Here is a 24,522-nt window from a genome sequence, read left to right as displayed (position 1 = left end):
GCCCCAAACTTTGGAATCACATCCACAGACAATCTGTCTGGAAATCCTTTTGGTGGTTCAACCTGCACTGCATCTTCCAGATTTGACACTTCTCCTCTGTGCTGCCCAGACAAGTGTCTTCTTTCTTCCACTCTTGCCCACTCCCACCCCTATCTACTCCATCCAGCTGTCACAGTTACCCTTTTAAAACAAAATTCAGGCCATGCCACTTTCCTGTTCAAAGCCCTCGGCTTCCTATTATACTTAGAATAAAATATAAAGTCCTTCCTAACCGACAAGGAGCCATATGATCTAGCCTCTGGCGGCCGTTTGACCTCATTCCTCACCATGGCTCAGCGTGGGAATGCTAGCTCCACAGCGCTCGTGCTGTTTTTCAAACACATGCAGTCTTGCTGGGACACCTGGGTAGTTATATGCAAAAGAATGGAACTGGACTCCTACCCCACTCAACAACCTAAATATAAGAGCTACAGCCATAAAGTCTTTGAAGAAAACTTAGGGGTAAATCTTCATGACCTTGGGTTTGGCAATAAATTCTTATATATATGGCACTAAAAGCACAAACAACAAAAGGGAAAATAGATAAATTAGGATTTATCTAAATTCAAAACTTCTGTGCATCAAAGGACATTACCAAGACATGAAAAAAAACCTGCAGAATGGGAGAAAAGGTTTGCAAATCACGTATCTGATGAGGGTCTAGTATCCAGAATATATAAGAAACTCTTACCTCTCAATAAAAAAGACAAATGACCAAATTTAAAAAGGGGGCAAAGGATTCAAACAGACCTTTCACCAAAGATACACAAAATGGCTGACATGCATATAAAAAGATGCTCGACATGATTAGCTCCAAGGAAAATGAAAATTAATACCACAAATGCACCAGAATGGCTATAACAATACTAATAATTTAAAAACCAGAAAATAACAAGTGTTGGTAAGAATGTTGAAAAATTAGGACACTCATACCTTGCTGGTGGGAATGTAAAACGGCACAGCCTCAGTGGAAAAGAGTTTGGTTGTTTCTCAGAAAGTCAGACACAGAATTAGCATCTGACCCAGCAATTCCACTCCTAGTTCTATATCCCAAAGAACTGAAAACAGGTATTCAAACAAATATATGCACATGAATGTTCATAACAGCACTGTTCACAGTAGCCAAAAGGTTGAAACAACCCACATGTCCATCAACAAAGAGTGAAGAAACCAAATGTGGTCTCTCATAAAATGAACTACTATCCTACCATAAAAAGAAATGAAATACTGATACTGAAAACATTCTGCTAAGTGAAAGAAGCCAGTTACAAAAGGCACAAACTGTATGATTCCACATATATGAAATATCCAGAATAAGTAAATCCATAGAGACAGAAGACAAGTTGGTGGTTGCCACAGGCTGGGGCCAGGGGAGAAAATAGGGAGTGACTGCTTAATGGGTGCAGGGTTTCCTTTTAGGTGATGAAAATGTTTGGAACTACGTAAAGGGAGCGGCTGCACAGCACTGTGAATGCACTAATCTACGCTGAACTGTCTGTCCATTTTGTAACAGTTAATTTCTTGTTAGCCCAGCTCAAGCCCTGGGCTCTGGCTGTCCCTCTGCCTGGGAACAGAGTTCCAGAGTCCTCCTGAGTTGTTCCTGGCCTGCACTCCCTGTGTTCAGGTCACTGCTCACAAAGTCATCTCCTGAGGGACTCTTCCTGACCTTCCCCCACTTAAAGTGTCACTGCTCCTCATCTACCCACCCGTCTACACACGCAACAGCAAATTCTCACTCACCTTTCACAACCAGGCTTGGCTGCCATCCCGAGACCTAGGCAGAACTAGCCACTTCCTCCTGTTGTCTCTGTAGCCCTTTACAATGCAGGGATCTGTCTGCTCACCTTGGCTAGAGGCTAACCCTTGTTAAGAGCAGAACAGGTCTGTGTTCTCCAAAGTACCGGCCCAGGGCCTGCCCCCCCAGCACCAAGCAGTACTTGCTGAGCGCCTGCTGCTTGAACTGGAAGTAGCTGGTTCCTTCAGAAGGAAACGACTGTGTTGCTGCTTGAGAAGTCATCACAGGTTACTTAGGACAAAGCCACTCTTTTCCCTGAAGGGAGAGAGTATGGCTACAGTGTTACCTGTCTGGGCTCCCTGCCCGGCTGGCCGGGAGGAGCCAGGGCTACAGAAACCCAAGCCTCACCTGGAGCTCCCAGAAGATGCTGCGCGTGTGGCGGTGGTAGTAGTGTCTCAAGGGAATGTACTCCAGGCCCTCTCGGTTTGTCTTCAGATAGTTCTCCACATGCTTAAAGAACCACGGCTTGTAGTAATTGCCAATGCTATTCAGCTGAAATGACAGAGGGCACTATGATCAGCCTGCAGACAAGTGCCCAGCGCCATCAGGGCGTAACAGTGACACCCGGCTTCTGTTCAGCACTCCTGGCCTTTTCAAAGCTCTCTGATGTCTATTATCGCCTTTGAGACTCTTGAAAGCTGGTGAGGTTATGCACAGCGGGTATCTTCTAGCAGAGAGAGCAGGAGCTCAAAAGAGGTTAAGTGGTATGTGCCCAGGGCCACACAGTAAGTCCCTGACAGTCTAGAGAACTCAGTGACCCCAGCCTAGCCTGGTGCAAATGTTTAATAGTGTCTGCCCTGATGCAGTGCTCCAGGCAGGGGAATTCCCTCCCTCCCTCCTTTCCTACCCTCCCTGAGGCCAGTGAAGCTTGAACTCTGGGCATGGGTCAGCCTGTCAATGCAATCCAGGGCTCGCAGCACTAATTGGTCATGGCACTTTCCCTGCTGTCCCTGGACCAAGCTCCACAGTCCTCTGGGCACAGCACTCCCCAGGCAGCCATTGTCTGGAGGATGCTCACATGAATAAACCTCACACCTCCCTGGCCCTGGCCCTGTCCCTGGCTCTGGGGGCTCTCACACCCAAATCTTGTATTGAGCTGGTGTCTCCTTCAGCCCTAAAGGGTCAGGACTCAATGTGCTGTGTGTGCTAGGATGGCTGAGCTTCTCCTGGCCTCAGCTTCCTCATCCATAAATGAATTCTGGCAGATGCTCACAGGGAGAGGCAGGGGGGATCCTGGAAAGAGCATAAGCTTCAGGATGGGCAGCTGGGGACACACCCAGTTCCCCACCAGCTGTGTGACCTCAGGCAGGTCATCTCTGAGCCAGTTTCTTCACATATAACATGTCAATAAAAATACATACTTTGTGGGAGTTCTTTGCCTATTAGAAATTACATACACATGCCCATTATATTTATAAAAATGGGATTATCTTACATGTATTATTTGCCAATTTGCTTTTTCCACTTACAACACATTCGGCAGAGCCTGGGCAGGTTACTTAGCACCTCTGGAAGACTAAAAGAGATGATGTAGGAAGTGCCAAGCACAGTGCCTGGCTCACAGGGGGCTGGAGTCTCAGCCCCCACCCACCCCCGTTGCTGACCTTCTCTACCCTAGAGCCAGGCAACCCTTTGCTCTGGATCCCAGCACGTGCAGCTTCTCTGTGTGCACCTGCTTGTGCTTGTGCCCACCCTGCTGCTCAGGACACTCTGCAGGGTCAGGAAACTAGGGCTAAAGAGCCTCTTTGCCCAAATTAGTTTTGGTGGGGATGGTATGGGGCAGGGCAAAAAACACTCATGCTGGCCTCTGCCTGCTCATGTGAAGAGGGGAACCCAGAAGGAAACAGAGCAACCTGATCTAACCGCAGGTGAGGTGTGGCATGTATGTGGCAGTGGCACCACCAGCTGCATAATGAAAGTGAGACTTAGGGCCACCTAGATACAGGTGCTCCTGGTGCCCGCTGATGCATCAGGAGCCATGCAGAGAAGCTCAGGATGTGGGAAAGAACCTAGATAGTATGTCTCTTCCAGGCACACACCAGCTGAGGAGGCCAGGTGGCTACACGAGCTCCAGGCCACCTCAGTCCTTGATTGCAAGCCACTTCCTATCTCTGCTCCCCGCCCCCGTGAAACGGGGGCAGGCTGCTTCTCACAGGATTGTGGCAAGCTTTACACTGGGCAGTGCCTGCAGAGGGCCCATCACAGGGCCTGGCACACAGGGACAACTTCCCAAATGCTTGGAAACAGAAATGTTTGGAAGAAATGCTTCTAAAATGAAGTGCCCAGACGTCTAATGGCATCTACCACTCTGCCTCAGCCCTGTTCCCATCAGGTATCAGGGTCTTGCTCACTGGGGCACTTGGCAAATACCCCTCTGTTGCTGATTCTGGGAGGGCCTCTGGGTAAGGCCCTCTGGGCCTCAAGTCTTCTCCTTGGGAAGTAAAGGAATCAGATCAGGTCTCCAAATATTTTAAAAGCAGTGCAAACCCCTCTGCCCAATCATAATCTTAGGTGGCATCTAACACATCAAACAGAAGACAGCAGAGCCACTTTGGGTACAGTGGGGGTGGTAACTCCCCTTGGTCCCATCCCTCAGCTTTCCTACCCCTGATAGCCTCAAGGGAATGCCTCAGAGCACCTGGAAACCTCTGGTCTAGATGTCCTTGCTAGGTGACTTGGTGTAGGTGACACATACTGTCTGGGCTTTGGCCTGGGTCAGGCAGATCCAGGGGCCCAGGAGGGCCATACACTTCAGCTCGATATGCCGTATTGCCACCGCTGCTCCAGGACCTCCGCACTTACTGCAGAGACCCACAGGGAGCAATGTTTGCATGATGCTAAAGTCTGCAGGCTGATATGTTGGGGAACTGACTGAACCAGGAGTCACAAGCTGGAATTTAAATCTGTTCTGTGCTAGCTGTGTGTCCTCAGAGAAGTCTCTTTCCCTTTTTGGGCCTCATTTTCTTATTTGTAGAGAGGATTGTACCAGATGATTTTCCAGCCCTTTACAACTTTAAAACGTTTGAAGTATATATATAGGTATAAATTAAGAGTCTGAAGGGATGCTATCCTTTGATCTGCGATTTCTACGTTAAGACATTATTCGAATTACAGACAAAAGTTGTTCATTGCTCCATTAATTAAAATAACAAAAAAAATCAGAAAGCTTAAATTTTCAACTCTGGGCAGCGATAGGGCATTCATTCGTTTGCTCTATGCAATGTTCTGTAGGTGGACATTAACAACAATAGTTAAGGCAATATAACAACATGGGGAAATGCTCATTACAATAAACAAGAAAAAGGCTGGGTGCAGTGGCTCACGCCTGTAATCCCAGCACTTTGGGAGGCCGAGGCAGGAGGATCATCTGAGCTCAGAAGTTTGAGACCAACCCGGGCAACATGGTGAAACCCTGTCTCTACTAAAAATACCGAAATTAGCCGGGTGCAGTGGTGTGTGCCTGTACTCCCAGCTACTCGGGAGGCTGAGACAGGAGAATTGCTTGAGCCTGGGAGGCAGAGATTGCAGTGGGCCGAGATTGCACCATTGCATCTAGTCTGGGCAACAGAGCGAGACCTTGTCTCAAAACAAAACAAAAAACAATAAACAAGAAAAGACAAATGTGAACAGGTGATCACAGCTGAAGACAAACAAACTGCAAAGAGATGCTCACCCTCATGAGTGATCCAAGAACTGCAAAATAAAACGAGATACTATTTTTAACCCTATCAGATTGGCAAAAATGAAAGAGTGATCTTATTTAGTGTTGGCAAGCATGTAGGGAAAAAGGTGTTCTCACGCACCACTGCTGCAAGTAGGCATAAGCACAGCTCTTCTTGAGGGTTGTTTGGTTTTATCTATTAACATTTAAAGTGCTCAAACCTTTGTGTAACGAGTTCCATTTTTCTGATTCAATCCTACACAAATATTTGTACAGAAGGACAGGATAAATGTAAGACAGTCTTAAATCTTCAATGCAATATTATTTGTAAGAGCAAAAGTTTATGCAACATAAATGTCAGTAAGGGCTAAATTAAGCCAATTATTTACATGCAAAAATGGGATGTTATAGAATGAAAAGAAGACATGCACACATACACACACACACACAGGGAAATAGGTCTTGGCTGGGTTTGGTGGCTCACGCCTATAATCTCACTACTTTGGGAGGCTAAGGTGGGAAGATTGCTTAAGGCCAGGTATTCAAGACTAGCTTGGGCAACATAGCAAGACCCCACCCCTACAAAAAAATTTTAAAAATTAACTAGGCTGGGCACAGTGGCTAACACCTATAATCCCAGCACTTGGCTTGGGAGGCCAAGGTGGGTGGATCACCTGAGGTCAGGAGTTTGAGACCCACCTGGTCAACATGGCAAAACTCTATCTCTAGTAAAACTGCAAAAATTAGGCAGGTGTGGTGTGGTGGCACATGCCTGTAATTCCAGCTACTTGGGAAGCTAAGGCATGAGAATTGCTTGAACCTGGGAGGCAGAAGTTGCAGTTAGCCGAGATCACACCACTGCCTGGGCAACAGAGTGAGACTATCTCAAAAAAAATTAAAAATTAACCAGACATGGTGGCACATGCCTGTAGTCCCAGCTACTTAGGAGGCTAAGGTAGGAGGACTGCTTGAGCCCTGGAGTTCAAGGCTATAGTGAGCTATGACTGCACCACTGTACTCCAGCCTGGGTGACAGAGACCCTCTCTCAAAAAAAAAAAAAAAAAAAAAAAGAAAAAGAAAAAAAAAATAGGTCTTGAAGAATACACACAAAAGTGTTATACCTAAGTTGTTACATCCTGGGTGTAAAGAGATGTACTTTTACTTTAACTTTTCTTTATGTATTTTGGCATTGTTATATTACATTTACAATTTAAAACCTTTAAAAAAAATCCATACACAGAAAGAGGAAATAAATACAGTTGTCCCTCAGTATCCATGGGAGATTTGTTCCAGGATCCCCCCAAATCCATGAATGCGTAAGTCCTATACATAAAATGATGTAGTATGTGCATAGAACCCTACGCACATCCTCCTGTATACTTTAAACCATCTCTAGATTTCTTATAATACCTAATACAATGTAAATGCTATATAATAGTTAAGGAGTTGATAAGAAAAAAAAGTCTGTCCGTGTTCAGCTCACATGAAACCATCCATTTTTGCCCCCTGAACATTTTCAATCTGCAGTTGGTTGAATCCACTGATGTGAAACCCAGAGACAGAAGGACCAGTTGTATACCAAATACATTGGCCATACTGGCTTTGGGTCACATTTACAGGTGGAGTCTTTTCTTTCCTCTTGACTTGTTTGTACCTTCCAAGTGTCTTACAATAAGCACAAATCCTTTCTAAAGGCAGAAAAAACTGCTAGTAAAAATTACATGGCATATGTGGAAGGAATGTCAATCTAGATTCCAAGGCATCAAATCAATTACTCAAATCTTGTGGAAGTTTACATTATCTCTTTTAAATGTTGGGATTACAGGTGTGAGCCACTGTGCCCAGCCTACATTACCTCTTGAAGATTCAGTTTCCTCATCTGTAAAATGGGGTTGCTATGAGGACCAAAGATTGCATCGACTAAGAGACAAGCACATCACAGGCAGGTGGTAGGGAGTAGGTGGAAGCTTCCATCACTGTCTAAGACAACTCTGATGATAGATCCTGTTGCCTGTATCCCAGGTGGGCTGACCCAGCCTTGAAGAGGTGGCTGCCAGGGTCAGGATGGGGGAACGGGCTCAGTCTCAGTACAGTGATGCCTCTCCAGTCTTGGTCTGCAAGCAGCTGACACCCTGGCTTACCTTGCTGGGCTCTACCTCGTCTGTCATGACCCCCGTCATAATGACAGCCTCATCCAGGGAGTAGAGCAGCCCTTCCACGAAGTGGTTCTCCTGCCGCTGGGACTCATGGGTGAACCTGGCACAGATAGCCTCCAGGCCCCGCACCGGCTCGAAACGCAGCTTGACGTACTTCTTGGCAGGGATGATGCGGATCTCGGCAGCCACCAGGAAACCCAGCGTCCCACAGGACCAGGGTACGGCATAGAATAGGTCTGAGTTTTCGGACTGTGAGACAGAATTGACATGTTGAGAGCTGGAACCTTGGGTCCCATATTGTGGCACACAGTCAGTCAGGGAGCAAAGCCTGGGAGAGTCCCTGTTCTCTCACTGTCTTGTGTAAACCCAAACAATGAACTGTACACACTGAGCTTATTGGGCTTTGGTTTTCTCTCTGCAGCTTCAGCATGACATGGAACATAATACTGCTCACTGTTTCAAGGATGCTCACTGAGAGAGCATCCTCCTTCTCCCATCTAGGCACAGCCCCTGACCCAGAGGCTATTCAGGAAAAAGCTGGGACCAGCACTGCCCCCCGCCACAACCCACAATGGGTGACTCAGGGGCAGGGGTCCAAGGCCTAAAACAGGGCTGAACCCTTACTGGGTGTCAGGCAGTGTAGCTGGGGAACACTAAATTTCCTCACTTCTGAAGCATCACTAAAATTTACACAGCCTTTCCCAGTCCACTGGCTTGTGGGATCCATCCACAACAAAGCCCAGGGAGGGTGCTGGCACTCCCTTATGACAAGGAAAGAAACTGAGTCTCTGAGGGCTGCCATGACTCAGCCAAGGCTTCCCAGAAAAGTCAGCTGCAGCAATGCCAAGGCCCAGGCAAGCTCACCTAACTCCCCAGCCAGTGTTTCCTACAACACCTCATCTGCTTCTGTAAATCCATGTCCAATCTCACCATTTTATTGTTTTGACATATGTCTTGCACATAGATAACTGACTTTTCCTTGGCCATTCTAATTGGGATTCTTTGGCTCTAATAAAGCTCCTTCTGAAAAAGTCCAGCCTTGTCCTGCCTTTACTAAGAGGACAGCCCTGTGCAGTTTTCGTGAAACCTGAATGCTCTTGGTGATGGGCACAGTGAATGCAGGGGGCAGGAGAGCTGGAGCACAGAGGCTCTGCAGCAGGCTGGCAGAAGCCTCAGGAATAGCAGCATTGAGCCCACTGACTCCCCCTTGGAGCTAATCACATTCTCCCGGTCACGGCAGTGACGATGACACACTGCTACATGCTCAGCTCTATACAAGGAGCTTCCCATACAGGACCTATTTATTCCTCTAGACCACGTATTTGTCAGTGAGAAACCTGGGTCCCAGAGAAGGGAAGGAATTCATAAATGTCTGTCTCCTTTCTCTGCCAATAATAAATAAGTTAAAAGACAGGGCCCCAGCAAGCGTTCAGGGAAATAGAATGAACTGGTGTGAATCTTGCTAGGGGTATCTCTCATCTAAGAATAGTACTGCCAAGCTGGGAGTCTTTCCCTTGGCCCTCTTCTGTGAGGTAAACGACTCTGGTGGCTCCCTGAAATACCCACTTCAACCAGACTGACTGTCTCTCCCATGCCAAGGGCCCCCTCATACCTGCCAGGACAGAGCCAAGGTTATTTAAAGTTTCAGTTCTATCCCACCTCTTAGATAAAATGCTTTACGTGTTTGTATCCCAGTTTGGGTGGTAGAATTGCCTTTTTTTTTTTTTTTTTTTTTTGAGATGGAGTTTCACTCATGTTACCCAGGCTGGAGTGCAATGGCGTGGTCTCGGCTCACCGCAACCTCCGCCTCCTGGGTTCAGGCAATTCTCCTGCCTCAGCCTCCTGAGTAGCTGGGATTACAGGCACGCACCACCATGCCCAGCTAATGTTTTGTATTTTTAGTAGAGACGGGGTTTCACCATGTTGACCAGGATGGTCTCGATCTCTTGACCTCGTGATCCACCCGCCTTGGCCTCCCAAAGTGCTGGGATTACAGGCTTGAGCCACCGTGCCCGGCAGAATTGCCTTTTATTTTTCTAAAACAGCCTCTCTAATCACTTAGTTACATGATCACGTGCTGCATAAAGACATTTCAGTCAACAATGGGCCGCAGATATGATGGTGGTCTCATAAGATTATAATGGAGCTGAAAAAGCCCTATTGCCTAGTGATATCATAGCTATCACAGCTATCCTAATGTCATACTCATGTGTTTATGGCGACACTGGTGTAAGCAAATCTGTACTGCCAGTTGTATAAAAGTATAGCACATATAATTATGTACACCACATAATACTTCATAATGACTCTGTCATTGGTTTATGTATTTACTACACTATACTTTTAATTGTTATTTTAGAGTGCACTCTTTCTGCTTATTAAAAAAAGTTAAGGCTGGGTACAGTAGCTCATGCCTGTAGTCCAAGCACTTTGGGAGGCCAAGGTGGGCAGATCATCAGGTCAGGAGTTGGAGACCAGCCTGGGCAACATGGTGAAACCCCACCTCTACTAAAAATACAAAAATTAGTTAGGCGTGGTGGCAGGCACCTGTAATCCCAGCTACTCAGGAGGCTAAGGCAGTATAATCATTTGAACCCGGGAGGCGGAGGTTGCAGGGAGCGGAGATCATGCCACTGCTTTCCAGCCTGGGAAACAGGGCGAGACTCCATGTCAAAAAAAAAAAAAAAAAAAAAAGAAGTTAACTGTAAACAGCCACAGGCAGGTCCTTCAGGAGGTATTGCAGAAGAAGGCATTGTTGTCATAGGAGATGACAGTTCCATGTGTTTTGCCCCTGAAGACTTTCAAGTGGGGCAAGATGTGTAAGTGGAAGCGTTATTGATAATTTTGACTCTGGGTAGGCCTAGACTACTGTGTGTTAGTGTCTTCACTTTTTTTCTTTGAGACAGGGTCTCGCTCTGGCATAATCAGGGCTGACTGCAATTAGCCAGGCATGGTGGTGCACGCCTGTAGTCCCAGCCACTAAGGAGGCTGAGGCAGAAGAATCACTTGAACCTAGGAAGCTGAGGGTTCAGTGAGCCGAGGTCGTGTCACTGCACTCCAGTTAGACAACAGAGACTCCGTCTCAGGAAAAGAAAATTAAAAAAAAGAAGAAAAAAGCTTATAGAATAAGGATATAAAGAAGGAAAATATTTTTGGACTCCTGCACAATGTGTTTGCATTTTAAGCTCAGTGTTATTACAAGACTCAAAAGTTTTTAAAGAGTTTATAAAGTAAAAACGTTATAGTAAGCTAACAGTAATTTGTTATTGAAGAAAGAAAATTTTGAAAAATAAATTTGGTATAGCCTAAGTGTACAGTATTTATAAAGTCTACAGTAGTGTACAGTAATCTCCTAGGCATTCACATTCACTCACTCACTCACTCACTCACTCACTCACTGACTCACTCACTGACTCACCAAGAGCAACTTCCAGTCCTGCAAGCTCCATTCATGGTAGGTACGCTATCCAGATGTAGCATTTTTTATCTTTTATATTTTGACTGTACCTTTTCTAAGTTTAGGTATGTTTAGATACATAAGTACCATGTGTTACCGCAGCCTACAGTACTGAGTACAGTACTATGCTGTACAGTTCTGTAGCCAAGGAGCAGTAGGCTATCCCATGTAGCCTAGGTATGAAGTAGGTTTTCTCATCTAGGTTTACGTAAGTATACTCCATGATGTTTGCACAATGACAAAATTGTCTACAACTCATTTCTCATAACTCATCCCTACTGTTGTGTGACATGCGACCGCACCTCACAGTGTAAGATACCAGCTTTGATGCCAAGGCCTGACTTCCTCCAAAGAGGCAGGATGGCATAAGGAATGGCTAGGGGGAAGGGATCTGGGAGGCTGATTACTGGGGTATGAGTCCCAGCTGTGTGATCTATGACAAGTTTATTAACCTCTCTGAGCTTTAGTTTCCTATCTATAAAATCGGGATAATAATAGTATCTTCCTCATAAGGTTGTTGAAGGATTACATGCCTTAATATATATAATGTATTTACAACATCGCCCAAGCACATATAAGGGGCTATACAAATTTTTATTATGGATATAGCCACAGACTGAACAGGTGTATTTGAAATGAGGCACACCCAGAGGAGCCCCCTCCCTGACCTCAGGATCCTTAATACCCAGAGCAGGCTGGCATGGATGTTTCCCATCGCTGAACTCACCGGAGTGCATCGCACAAAGCTGCCATCAGCCAGGACCAGCTCGTAGGCAGTGCAGATGTGTTGGAATAGGCCGTATTTGTGGGATGACGACTCTATGCCCGTGCCCATGATCAAGCCCCCTGCAGAGACATCACACAAAGCGTCAGCAGGGAGAGCTTCAGGTACAGGGTTGGGGTGGGTTGGAGCTGGGGACCTCCTAGTATGAGGGAGGCATGGCAGGCTAGCAGAAATGGGGTTGTTGACTTAGGGGAGATTTCCCACCTGTCAATCTAGAGAGCAGAAGAGGGAAGGAGGGGCTCAGATGGAAGCATGAGGTCATCCTTAGAGGCAGAGGGTGGTAAGCAGACTTTATCAAGGGTACTCACACCTCACCTCTGGCCAGCCTCAACCTAGAAATCTGTGTGCATTCATTTTGAGAGGGACTTTAATGAAAAGGGGGGCTGACGGGGTGACAGGAAGCCCTGTCCCATGGGAATAGTTAAAAGAACCAAAGATGTTTTTCTTGGAGAAGAGGCTTTGGGGGCTATGAATCCTATGAGAGAAAAAGAGAGACTAGACTTATTCTGTGTGTTCCATGGAGTAGAATTGGAGCAATGGGAATAAGTCACAGGGAAGCAGATTCAAACCAGAAATTAAAAGTGCCATCTGATAACTTGAACTGCTCAGAAATGAACAGCAGGCAGTGAACATCCCTGTCATTGGAGCAGGCAAGTAAGAGACAGAATGACTTCTGTCACAGATGGAATAGTGGCAATTCCAGGACTAGATGGAGGGTGGCCAAGGCCCATCAGCTCTGATCCTAGGACCGTCTGTCTCCTACTGCCCATTAACATGGGGTCCTTACCCACTGTGAGGTCATCCAGCTCAGGCAACACGGGCAGAGTCCAGCCAATGGAGTTCAGCAGGGCAGTCACCTGGCCCATGGACACCAAGGGCTCCACACGGACAATCTGTTGACACAAGAAAAGAGATCCTGGGTCAAAAGGAGGCTGCCAGGCCCAAGGCAGTGGGGGGCTCCTGCACACAGAAGGTGTCATCTCAAACCTTCGCAAACACCTCCTGCAGGGATTCCAATACAGCCTTTACAGGCTCTTTCTAGAACACTGCCTTTAATTACAGGGAATGGGATTTCTGCCTCTCTGTTAGCTAGCGTTTAACCTTGCCCTTCAAGTATATTTATACTAAATATTTGACTTATCCTTTTCTAAATTACAGGAGAAATACTCATTCACTTAGAAGATATAGCAAAAGTGAAGAAGAAAACAAAAATTACCCATGCTGGCTGGGCACGGTGGCTCATGCCTGTAATCCCAGCACTTTGGGAGGCTGAGATGGGCGGATCACCTGAGGTCAAGAGTTTGAGAACAGCATGGCCAACTTGGTGAAACCCTGTTTCTACTAAAAATGCAAAAATTAGCTGGGCATGGTAGTAAGCACCTGTAGTCCCAGCTGCCTGGGAGGCTGAGGCAGGAGAATTGCTTGAACCCAGGAGGCAGAGGCTACAGTGAGCCAAGATCAGTGTCATTGCACTCCAGGGCAACAGAGCGAGACTCCATCTCAAAAAAAAAAAAAAAAAAAAAATCACCTATCCTAGTTCTTCAGAGTTACCAATGTTAATAACAGTGTGTACATTATGTATTTACTTTGTTTTTTTCCCCCCCACACACTATATTGCTATTGTGAACCCTGAATATAAGAGACAAGTCTCAGTTAATTTAGAAAGTTTATTTTGCCAAGCTTAAGGATGCGTTCCCATGATACAGCCTCAGGCAGTCCTGTGACATGTGCCCAAGGAGGCTGGTGCACAGCTCAGGATTGTACATTTTAGGGAGATAGGAGACATCAATCAATATATGTAGGAAGTACACTGCTTCTGCCCAGGAAGGCGGGGACAACTTGAAGCAGGGAGGGGGGCTTCCAGGTCACAGGTAGTTAAGAGACAAACGGCCGCATTCTTTTCAGTTTCTGATAAGCCCTTCCAAAGGAGGCAATCAGACTATGCATCTATCTCAGTGAGCAGAGGGATGCCTTTGAATAGAATGGGAGGCAGGTTTGTCCTGAGCAGTTCCATTTGACTTTTCCCTTAGTTTAGTAATTTTGGGGCACCAAGATTTTCCTTTCACACTATTTTATGTTTTAACACAACACACACAAACAGCATATCTCATTTTCTGTCTTGCCTTTTTAAAATTTAATACTATACTATGACCATCACCCCATATCATTACACATTCTTGGAACACACAATTTTTAATGTGTACATCCCTTGGACTTCTACTTCTAGCTGAGGTGGAACAACAGGGACCAGGTTTACCCTGCTGCCTGAAGAAAAAAAAAATGGACAAAATATATGAAATAAGGGTTTTCAACATAATGGACATAAACAATCAAAGTTAGTGATCCCTCAGAGAACAGGAAATAAACAAGGTGAGTGAACTCTGAGGCGGGAGGACTGCTTGAGGCCAGGGGTTCGAGACCAGCCAGGGCAACAAGCAAGGAGTAAAATAAAAAAATTAAAAAGTATTTTTTAAAAAGGTTAGCTCTAGGGATGGCCCATGTAACTGACTGGAGTGAGGCAGTACAGGGAAGGAGAGACCCAGGTGGGGTCCACAGGGGACTTTGGATTTTCTAAGAGTTAAAAAGATGAGGGTGAGGCTGGGCATGGTGGCACACGCCTGTAATCTCAGCACTTTGGGAGGCCAAGGCAGGAGATTCACCTGAGATAAGAAGTTTGAGAACAGCCTGCCCAACATGGTGAAACCCCGTCTCTACTAAAAATACAAAAAAATTATCCAGGCGTGGTAACAGGCATCTGTAATCCCAGCTACTTGGGAGGCTGAGACAGCAGAATCCATTGAACTCAGGAGGCAGAAGTTGCAGTGGGCCGAGATCATGCCACTGCACCAGTCCAGCCTAGGCGACAGAGTGAGATTCCATTTCAAAAAAAAAAAAAAAAGCCGGGCGCGGTGGCTCAAGCCTGTAATCCCAGCACTTTGGGAGGCCGAGGCGGGTGGATCACAAGGTCAAGAGATCGAGACCATCCTGGTCAACATGGTGAAACCCCGTCTCTACTAAAACTACAAAAAAAATTAGCTGGGCATGGTGGCGCGTGTCTGTAATCCCAGCTACTCAGGAGGCTGAGGCAGGAGAATTGCCTGAACCCAGGAGGCGGAGGTTGCGGTGAGCCGAGATCGCGCCATTGCACTCCAGCCTGGGTAACAAGAGCGAAACTCCATCTCAAAAAAAAAAAAAAAAATCCAAATCAAACTTCTGGAAATGAAAACCATAATGCCTGAAATAAAAGATACACTGGATGGCACTAACATCAAATGAGAAGATGCAAAAGAAAAGAATAGTTAACTTAAATACATAGCAACAGAAATCATCTAAAATGAAACACCAGAGAAAACAATTTTTTAATGAACACTGCCTCAGTAACCTGAGCTACAGAACAACTTGAAATGGCCTAATATATACCCTAGCAGTCCCCAAACTAGAGGGGAAAAAAAAGGGGGACAGAAAAACAGATAAAGAAATAATGGCCCCCAAATTTCCTAATTTGATGAAAAATTATGATAAAATTATTTTCTTCAGAATTCCAAACAAGAATTCTGAAGAAAACTATACCAAAGTGCATGTTAATAAAATTGCTCAAAACTAGTTATAAAAATCAACATGCTTTTAAAGAATCCATGGGTTAAAGCAGATATCAAAAGGGAAATCAGAAAGCATTTTAAACTGAAATAAAAAAGAAAAGAAAACATACAGAAATTTATGAACTGCCTCTAAAACAGTGCTTAGGGAAAAATTTATAGCACTAAACATCTATATTAGAAAAAAAAAAGGTCTAAGTCAATGACTTAAACTTTAACCTTAAAAAACTAGAAAAAGAGTAGTATTAAACCCAAAGTAAGAAAAGAAAGGAAATAATATAGGCCAAAGCAGAGGCCGAGCACGGTGGCTCACGCCTGTAATCCCAGTACTTTGGGAGGTCAAGGTGGGCAGATCACTTGAGGTCAAGTTCAAGAACAGCCTGGCCAACATGGTGAAACCCCGTCTCTACTGAAAATACAAGAAATTAGGCAGGCATGGTGGCATGTGCCTGTAATCCCAGCTACTCAGGAGGCTGAGGCAGGAAAATTGCTGGAACCCAGGAGGCGGAGGCTGCAGTGAGCCGAGATCACACCACTGCACTCCAGTCTGGATGTCAGAGCAAGACTCCATCTCAAAAAAAAAAAAAAAAAAGCCAGGATCAAGGCAGAAATCAATGAAATTGCAAACAAAATACACACACAAAAAGAGAAAAATCAATGAAATCAAAGCTAATCTTTGAGAAGATCAGTAAAATTCAATAGCCTTTAGTCAGACTGTTCAGGAGGAAAAGAGAACAGAAACAAAATGCCAATATCAACAACGAAAGACTTGACAAAGCTACAGATGTCTATAGGAAGTATTGTGAACAACTTTATGTCAATGAATTATACAACTTAGTGAAATGGAGAAATACCTTTGAGACACAAAGCTAACCCAAGAAGAAGTAAACTGAAGAGCCCAATATCATTAAAGAAATTGAATTTATGCTTAAAAACTTGCTCACAAAGAAAACCTCAGGCCCAGAGAGCATCACTTTAAGGTTTCTATAAAACTTCTAGAAGAAAATGTAGAAGAAAGCCTTTCTGACACTGGATTAGGCAAAGATTTCCTAAATAAGACATCAAAAACACAACGGCCAGGCACAGTGACTCACACCTATAATCCCACACTTTGGGAAGCCAAGATAGGTGGATCATTTGAGGCCAGGAGTTCGAAATCAGCCTGGCCAATATGGTAAAACGCCCTCTCTATTAAAAATACAAAAATTAGCGAGGTATGGTGGTGTGCACCTGTAATCCCAGCTACCCCCTTGGGAGGCTGAGGCACAAGAATTGCTTGAAACCGGAAGGAGGAGGTTGCCGAGAGCTGAGACAGCGCCACTGCACTCCATCCTGGGCAACAGAGCAACACTCTGTCTCAAAAAACAAAAATATAAACAAACCAAAAAAACCCCACAATGTATAACAATTAGACTTTAAAAATGAAAACTTTTGGCTTGGCCAGGCGCAGTGGCCCACGCCTTTAATCCTAGCACTTTGGGAGGCCAATGCGGGCAGGATCACCTGAGGTCAGGAGTTTGAGACCAGCCTGGCCAACATGGTGAAACCCCTACTCTACTAAAAACACAAAAAATTAGCCAGGTGTGGTGTATGCCTGTAATCCCAGCTACACAGGAGGCTGAGTCAGGAGACTGCAACGAACTGAGATTGCATTACTGCACTCTAGCCTGGCTGACAGAGTGAAACTCTGCCATAAAAAGAAAAAATAAATAAAACTTCTGGTTTTCAAAAGAGAAGCCATAGACAAGGAGACAATATTTGCAAATCATGAATCTAATAAAGGGTATTGTTTCAAGGTATAATATCCAGCATTGCCCATTAAAAAGTGGGCAAAGGACATGAACAGACACTTTTGAAAAGACAAGCATGTGGCCAACAAGCACATGAAAAAAGCTCAACATTACTGATAATTAAAGAAATGCAAATCAGAACCACAATGAAATATCATCTCACAGAGTGGCTATTATTAAAACCTCAAAAAATAACCGATGGTGGCAAGGTTGCAGAGAAAAAGGAACATTTATACACTGTTGGTGGGAGTGTAAATTAGTTTAACCATGTGGAAGACAGTGTGGTGATACCTTAAAGACCAAAAAACAGAAATAGCATTCAACCCAGCAATCTCATTACTGGGTATATACCCAAAGTAATATAAATCATCCTATCATAAAGACACATGCATGTGTATGTTCACTGCAGCACAATACACAATAGCAAAGACATGGAATCAACCTAAATGCCCATCAATGGTAGACTGGATAAAGAAAATGTGGTACATACATACCACGGAATACTATGCAGCCATGTTCCTTTGTAAGAACACGAATGAAGCTGGAAGCCATTATCTTTAGCAAACTAATGCAGGAACAGAAAACCAAATACCGCATGTTCTCACTTATAAGTGGGAGCTAAGTGATGAGAACACATGGAAATATACAGGGGAACAACAGACACTGGGGCCTATCAGAGGGTGGAGGGAGGCAGGAGGGAGAGCATCAGGAAAAATAACTAATAGGTACTAGGCTTAATACCTGGGTGATGAAATAATCTGTGTAACAAACCCCATGACACAAGTTTACCTATGTAACAAACATGCACAGGTACCACTGAACTTAAAAGTTAAAAAAGAAAAAAAGATGTTTCCAGAATATATAAGAAAAAAATCTGATTTATTTTTTTTAATTGGCAAAAGATTTGATCAGGCTTCACCAAAGAAGGTATACAAACAGCAAACATGCATGTGAAAAGATCATTAGTCACTAGGGAAATGCAAATTAAAATTACAATGAAAAACTACTACACGCCTATTAGAATGGCTAAAATTAACACTAACCATACCAAGTTTATTACAATATGGAACAAGAACAACACTCTCACTGCTGGTGGAAATGTAAAATGCTTACGATCACTTTGAAAAAAAAAAATTTGGTAGTTACTTGAAAAGTTAAATGTACACCCACCATATGATCTAGTCATTCCACTCCTAGATATTTGCCCAAGAGAAAGGAAGACATATGTCCACACAAAGACTGCTCACAAATGTTCCACTTTATTTGTAATTGCCCCAAACTGGAGCCAGCCAAAATGTCCATCAGTAGGTGAATGGATAAACCAACTGCACACAACAGAATATGACTCAGCAGTGAAAGAGAACGTTCTATTGACACATGCTTCAACAAGGATGAATCTCCAAATAAAGATGTCGAGTAAAAAAAGCTAGACAAAAAGTACTATATGATTCCATTTATATAAAACTCTAGAATCGAACTAATTTATAGTGGCCGAAAGGTCATTGTTTGCCTAAGGCTATGTGGGGCAGGTAGGGGAAGAGGCAGGGCTAGAGGCTGGAGGAAGGGATTACTCAGGAGCATGAGGAAATTTTGGGGTGTGATGGATATGTTTGTTGTCTTGATTGTGGTAATAGTTTTATCACACTTCTTTTTTTTTTTTGAGGTGGAATCTCACTCTGTCACCCAGGCTGGAGTGTAATGGCATGGTGTCAGCTCACTGCCACCTCTGCCTCCCAGGTTCAAACAATTCACCCACCTCAGCCTCCTAAGTAGCTACAGGTGTGTGCCACCACACCCGGCTAATTTTTTTTTTTTTTTTTAAGTAGAGGTAGGGTTTCACTATGTTGGCCAGGCTGGTCTTGAGCTCCTGACGTCGTGATCTGCCCGCCTCAGCCTCCCAAAGTGCTGGAATTACAGGCATGAGCCACCACGCGCAGCCTTTTTACCACACTTTCAATACATCAATAAAGCTATTTTTTAAAAAATGGCACAGAGAGATTACGTAACTTGGCCAAGGTCCCACAAAAACAACAAAATGCTATCAAGTAGATATGCCATATTTAATGACTCTTCTATTCTATTATTGGATATTGTATTGTTGTCAATTAGAAATAAAGCTGTGATACAATCTCTGTGTGTTGCATATTTTTAATTATATTGAAGTCGATCTCCTTTTTCCTTAGGCCAGGTTTTGAGAAGCAAAATTACTAGATGGGCCCAAAAGTATGCACATCTTGAAGGCTATTAAGCAAGAGGGTCTCCAGGAAGCTTGGAACAAGACCCACGCCTCCCCAGTCACTTCTGCAGCCCAGTTTTCACCAGCACACTTCCTTATCAGGAAGGGGTAAGTAGGTTCCTTTTTTGTCTCTCACTTTTGCCCATGAGTTCCCCATTCCTGACTTCCTGTGGTAACACAGACAATCAAAGGGTCCCCTGAGGTCTTGGTCTGTCCACCTCTGAGATGGGGTTATGACCCATTTCTCCCCCAGTGCCTGGCCTGTAAGGCCTGAGGACAGCAATGGCAGGCAGAATCTTCTATGACTGTGGGCATTGGTCCGATCCACTCTGGGATGCCCTTGGCCAAAATCATCTCCCTATGAGTCACTTGCACCAGGGCAGTCCCCCACCTGCTCCCAGAGCCCAGAACAATGCTATTCTTACCTGTTTCTTGGTGTCCACTTCCAGAATGTCCATCAGGTTGATCATGATGTTTTTGTGTGTCTTCTTGTACTTCCCGACACGCAGCGAGACGGTGAGCCAGCCGGGGCGTCCTGTGCACATGAAGGTCTTGCTGCCCTGCTCCTTCCATTCCCGCACCTGCAACCACAGGACAGAGGCTGAGCTGGCCCTACTGGGGATCCCCAGAGCAGTCTGCAGCCCTGTTTTCATTGAGGTGGAGCTGGGAATGATGCCTCCATCAGGCACGGGAGAAACAGAACAGTGAAAAGGCTTGCTGGCACCTCCTTGGCTAGCAAGGCTGACAGAAAAGCCAACATCCTGCTATACCAAAAGGCAGAATGAAGAAAGAGCTAGAAGAGAGGATCAAAGCATTCTGAAAACATTAATTCTAACTGGGAAGTTCAGAGAAGGTTTTATCATGGTGATAATAGCAATTATGAAAATGGCCATTTACTGGGTATTCCCAATACACTAGGCATCTACTGCCCACTGTCTTGTTTAATTCCTACAATAGTCCCAGGAAGTCAGGATGACGACACCCTTTTGCAGATGAGGAAACTCAAAAGCAAAAGAACTTGTCCAAAGTCACACAACTGGTAAATGGCAGAGCTCAGATTCATAGACAGAGCTTGTTTGACTTCAGGACAGGAAAGATAGATGGGGTTGTGGTAACAGTCCACAGGGTAACAGCTAACACGTATGGTGGCTTATCACATGCCAAGGCCTCTTTAAACATTTGTATATGTTAACTCATGTATCACTTTGGAGAGGAGGAGCAGGGAAGGACCACCAAACTAATGGAAGGAAGAGGTTTCACAAAACCTCTAAAGTAACTGACCAGACCACAAAATACAGAACAAATGGCCCACAGATGACAAGCCCATCAGAAACGCAGGAGGAAGTGTTTCCTTTCTCCTGAGATACACTAATGCAAGGGAGGTGGATATTTGTTGTTTTGACCTGTGACCAGCCATTTCCTCTTTATCTGCTTCTAACAATCTCAATCTTCCTTTGGTCCAAGTGAGACTGATTCTACTCCCCTAACCCTGGAGGTGAGCACATGACTGAGGTCTGATTCTATCCTTCTGGCCAAAGAGACACGTTAAAGGATGGGCCTATGACCCAAGTCAAGAAAACGAGACCAGTTCCAGGACGGCCACTCTCTTTTTAGTGGGGTCACTAAGCTGGTTGGATATGAGCAGAAACTGTTGGGGCCTCTGCAGGAAGAGAGGCTCCAGAGAATGAAGTCAACTTAGAAAAGCAAGGCCAAGGCCAGGCGCAGTGGCTCATGCCTGTAATCCCAGCACTTTGGGAGGCCGAGGTGAGTGGATCAGAAGGTCAGGACTTCAAGACCAGCCTGGCTAAGAGGGTGAAACCCTGACTCTACTAAAAATTAGCCGGGTATGGTGGCAGGTGCCTGTAACCCCAGCTATTCAGGAGGCTGAGGCAGAGAACTGCTTGAACCTGGAAGATGAAGGTTGCAGTGAGCTGAGATCATGCCACTACACTCCAGCCTGGGCAACAGAGCAAGGCTCTGTCTCGAGACAAAGAAAAAAGAAAGAAAAGTAGGGCCAAGAGATGGCAGAGGGATGGACAGATGGAGATGGGGGACAGAGGATCCTGGATCCAGCCATGCCTGATACACTTATACTCTCAGACTTTCCAGGACATGAGCCAATAAAATCTCTTTTTGTTCAAGTCAGTTTGAATTGAGCTTCTTTCATTTGCAACCAAAGATCTGGTCAATACTGTCAGGTCACCTGGAGACGGCTGCACTGGAGCTGGCCGGGCAAACCGGCAACCCGGGGAAGGACTTTCCTTGGCCATGGAGCCCCGAGGGAGCAGGTATTAAGAGATTCCTGTGATTTGGGGGGAAAGCAATGAGAGGTGGGATTCCCTGACCAACCAGGCCTCGTCCCTGCCTCAATCTACAGCCACGGAGTTTGATACAAGCCCAAAGATGGGAGGGAGTGATTGGGGTGCTGCATTTAAGCTGGAGGTCAAAGAGAGGGCCTGGAAAAAAGGGCAACTGGGTCAGACAGCTATTACAAGCCAGGTGTGAGGCAACTGAACCAGACCTACAGGGGAAGGGAAAGAGTGGGAAAGAAGAAATGTCAGGATTCAGGCTCTGAAATCAAGCTAATCTGGGTTCCAGTCCCATTTACTGACTACATCTTCCTGGGCACATGACTCACACTCTGAAACTCAATTTTCTCTGTTTGTAAAATAGGCACAAGATCTACCAGGGTTGCTGTGAGGATGGCAATGGCACATGGAAGGTCGGGGGTAGAGGCTAGTCCAGCTGGGCGCTTGTCTTCCTGCTCACAGTGAATCTTGTGGCTTAGCTGAGATTAATAAACGCTCGATAGGCTGTTTTGAGCCAGGTCCTATGGGCCAGAGGCAAGTCACATAACAGTCCCTGCATTCTAGGAACTCACAGTCTGATGGGGGAGACAAGCAGGTAAATGGAGAATTTGAACTCGAGAAAAGAGCTAGGAAGCAGGGTGCAGGCGGGGAGGGAGGACAGGCAGAGGCTCTGGAGCCCTGACTGTGACCAGCAAAACCCAGAGCTACAGGGCAAAGCACTTCTAGACACTGCCTTCCCCATCGGGCCAAGGTATTCTGCCTCATGGGAACGTCTCTCCGCATCCATCTTCATGCTCTTCGGCAAGCAGCGCAAGCAGAATATGGAGGCTGCTACACCTACGGGAGGGCAGCAGCAGGAAACAGAAGCTCTTTGCAACCTGATGCCAGCAAGAGAGGTACATCAAGAGGGGCAGAGGGAGTCAAGAAACCGCCCAGGCCCCAGGCCCCAGGCCCATGCCAGTCCCGGATGCGGAGGAGGCTCCACTGTGAGCCACAGCAGACCACCAGTTCCGTGGGTGGCTGAGGAACTGGGAGATGGACCGATTGCCTTTGTCAAAGAGTGAGCCCTCCGTCACCAGAGGCTGTGAGGCTCTTCCCTCTGGCTTCTGGGCTGGGTTTACCTTCTTGCTTTCGTCTTCGAACCTAAATCCAATCAAAAGCGTCTTGCTGCTACAAAATAAACTCCAAACTCGGCCTTGGCGTCAAGGCCCCTCTCCAGCGTAGCACCAAACAGACTGTCCGACCTTCTCCCGCTCCTGTCCTGCACTTGCCGGCTTCCCAACCTTTGCTCACACCAGTCCCTCCACCCAAACACCTTCCCCCAGTTATTTCCCCAACTTCCCAATCTCTAGACCCCGCTCCACCTCCCGGAAGCCTTTCCTCCTCGGAAATGCTTGGGCCGGGTGAGAGTGCCCCTGAGTTACCTCCCCTCTTCTTCTTCATCTCCCTCCAGGTACCCTAATATACCCTGCACACAGTAGGTACTTTGCCTATTCTGTTCCCCCGCCCCAATCACATTTTTGTTTGGTTCCAACCCCCTTCCAACGCCAGTTCCCCACAGCCCCCGGGAATCCTCGCACCGCAGCTCCGGTCGCCGCCTCGCGTCCCGCTATCCCTGCGCTCGCCGCCCCCGGGAGCCCGCGGCTGTGAGCCCCGGCCGCGCCCGGCGCCGCTCACCTGCTTCTGGATGTCCCGCACGCGCTCCTCGTGCAGGCGCGGCGCGCTGTTGAGCTTGAACACCACCCAGGCGCGCACGTAGTAGTAGATGTCGAAGATGAGCGAGAGCGGCAAGAGGAAGAGGCACACGAACACCCAGCGCTGGTGGATGAGCACGAACTCCAGTCCCTTCACGCGCACCCACAGCAGGAAGAGCAGCGCGCACACGGCCAGCGACACTGTGGGCTCCATGGTGGGACGCGGCGCGGGGAGGGCTGCAGGCTCGCGCCGCCAGTCACCGCTGCCAGCTCCGCGCCTGATCCGCTCTGCACCCGCAGCCCGCCGCCAGGGGAGCGGTTATCGCCCGCCGCCTCGCGATTGGCTCAGGTCGCCGAGGTTTGGTGGGCCGAGACCCGGGCGGCGACCAATGGCGAGCCGCGCTGGGGATCGGACCAGGAACCCGCGGTTTTCATTGGCTGAGGGAGTCAGGTCGCTCCACCTTTTTCTCCTCGCCGCCGTGCAAGGCGGGGGTGCCGGGGTGGGTTCTGGTGGGGTCTGCTGAGTTCTGCGGCGCCGGGGTTTCCGGGCGCGGGCGGCGGGGACTCAGAGCTCCCGATCTTCGGGGCTGCAGGGCCGTCTGCTCCACTCCTTAGGGGCGCCTCCTGCAGATGCATCTTAAGCGGTTTGCATTGGGTTTCCGCCCGAGGGCTAGTAGGCGCCCCGGCCCTGAGTCAGTCACCCTGTGGCCCGGCTGGCGGTTCCCAGGCGCGGAGGGTGGAAACCTGGCACTCGGTGTGCACAAGGCAAGCAGGGGCACCTTTTCATTTTGGGAGGCGCTTTCCACGAATTCATTTGAGCTACACAACAGTCCTGGACGGTAGGGAGTGGTGAGCTTCATTGTAAACACTTGGAAGCAGCTCAGAAAGGTGAAGACCTTTGTGTGAACTCCAGAGGCCATTGGAAGCTTGAAATCCTAGGGCTGGCTTTTCCACTTTTTCCAGTTCACTGAGGCAGATGGGAGGCCCCGAGGAGAAAGAATGAAG

The 24,522-nt window shown here is 46.6% G+C and overlaps 1 protein-coding gene across 2 annotated transcripts in view; it reads right to left on the bottom strand.

Moving 5' to 3' along the window:
• The window catches only part of DHCR24 (24-dehydrocholesterol reductase), a 36,767-nt gene extending 12,890 nt beyond the window's left edge, over positions 1–23,877 (bottom strand). For both annotated transcript variants that reach the window (XM_032296872.1, XM_032296873.1), the window contains exons 1-6: positions 23,501–23,877; positions 19,940–20,095; positions 12,680–12,785; positions 11,836–11,954; positions 7,637–7,900; positions 2,183–2,326 (exon numbers count right to left, since the gene is read on the bottom strand). In XM_032296872.1, coding sequence (XP_032152763.1) covers positions 2,183–2,326; positions 7,637–7,900; positions 11,836–11,954; positions 12,680–12,785; positions 19,940–20,095; positions 23,501–23,731 — 1,020 coding nt within the window. In that variant the 5' untranslated portion in view covers positions 23,732–23,877. The remainder of the gene's footprint in view (positions 1–2,182; positions 2,327–7,636; positions 7,901–11,835; positions 11,955–12,679; positions 12,786–19,939; positions 20,096–23,500) is intronic.
• Between the last annotated feature and the right edge of the window lie 645 nt (positions 23,878–24,522).

This window comes from Sapajus apella, unplaced genomic scaffold, assembly GCF_009761245.1.
Source record: "Sapajus apella isolate SASKATOON/1434 unplaced genomic scaffold, GSC_monkey_1.0 scaffold36, whole genome shotgun sequence".
NCBI lineage: Eukaryota > Metazoa > Chordata > Mammalia > Primates > Cebidae > Sapajus > Sapajus apella.
Note: the sequence above shows the minus strand (reverse complement) of the source record. Positions and strands in the feature narration are given on the sequence as shown.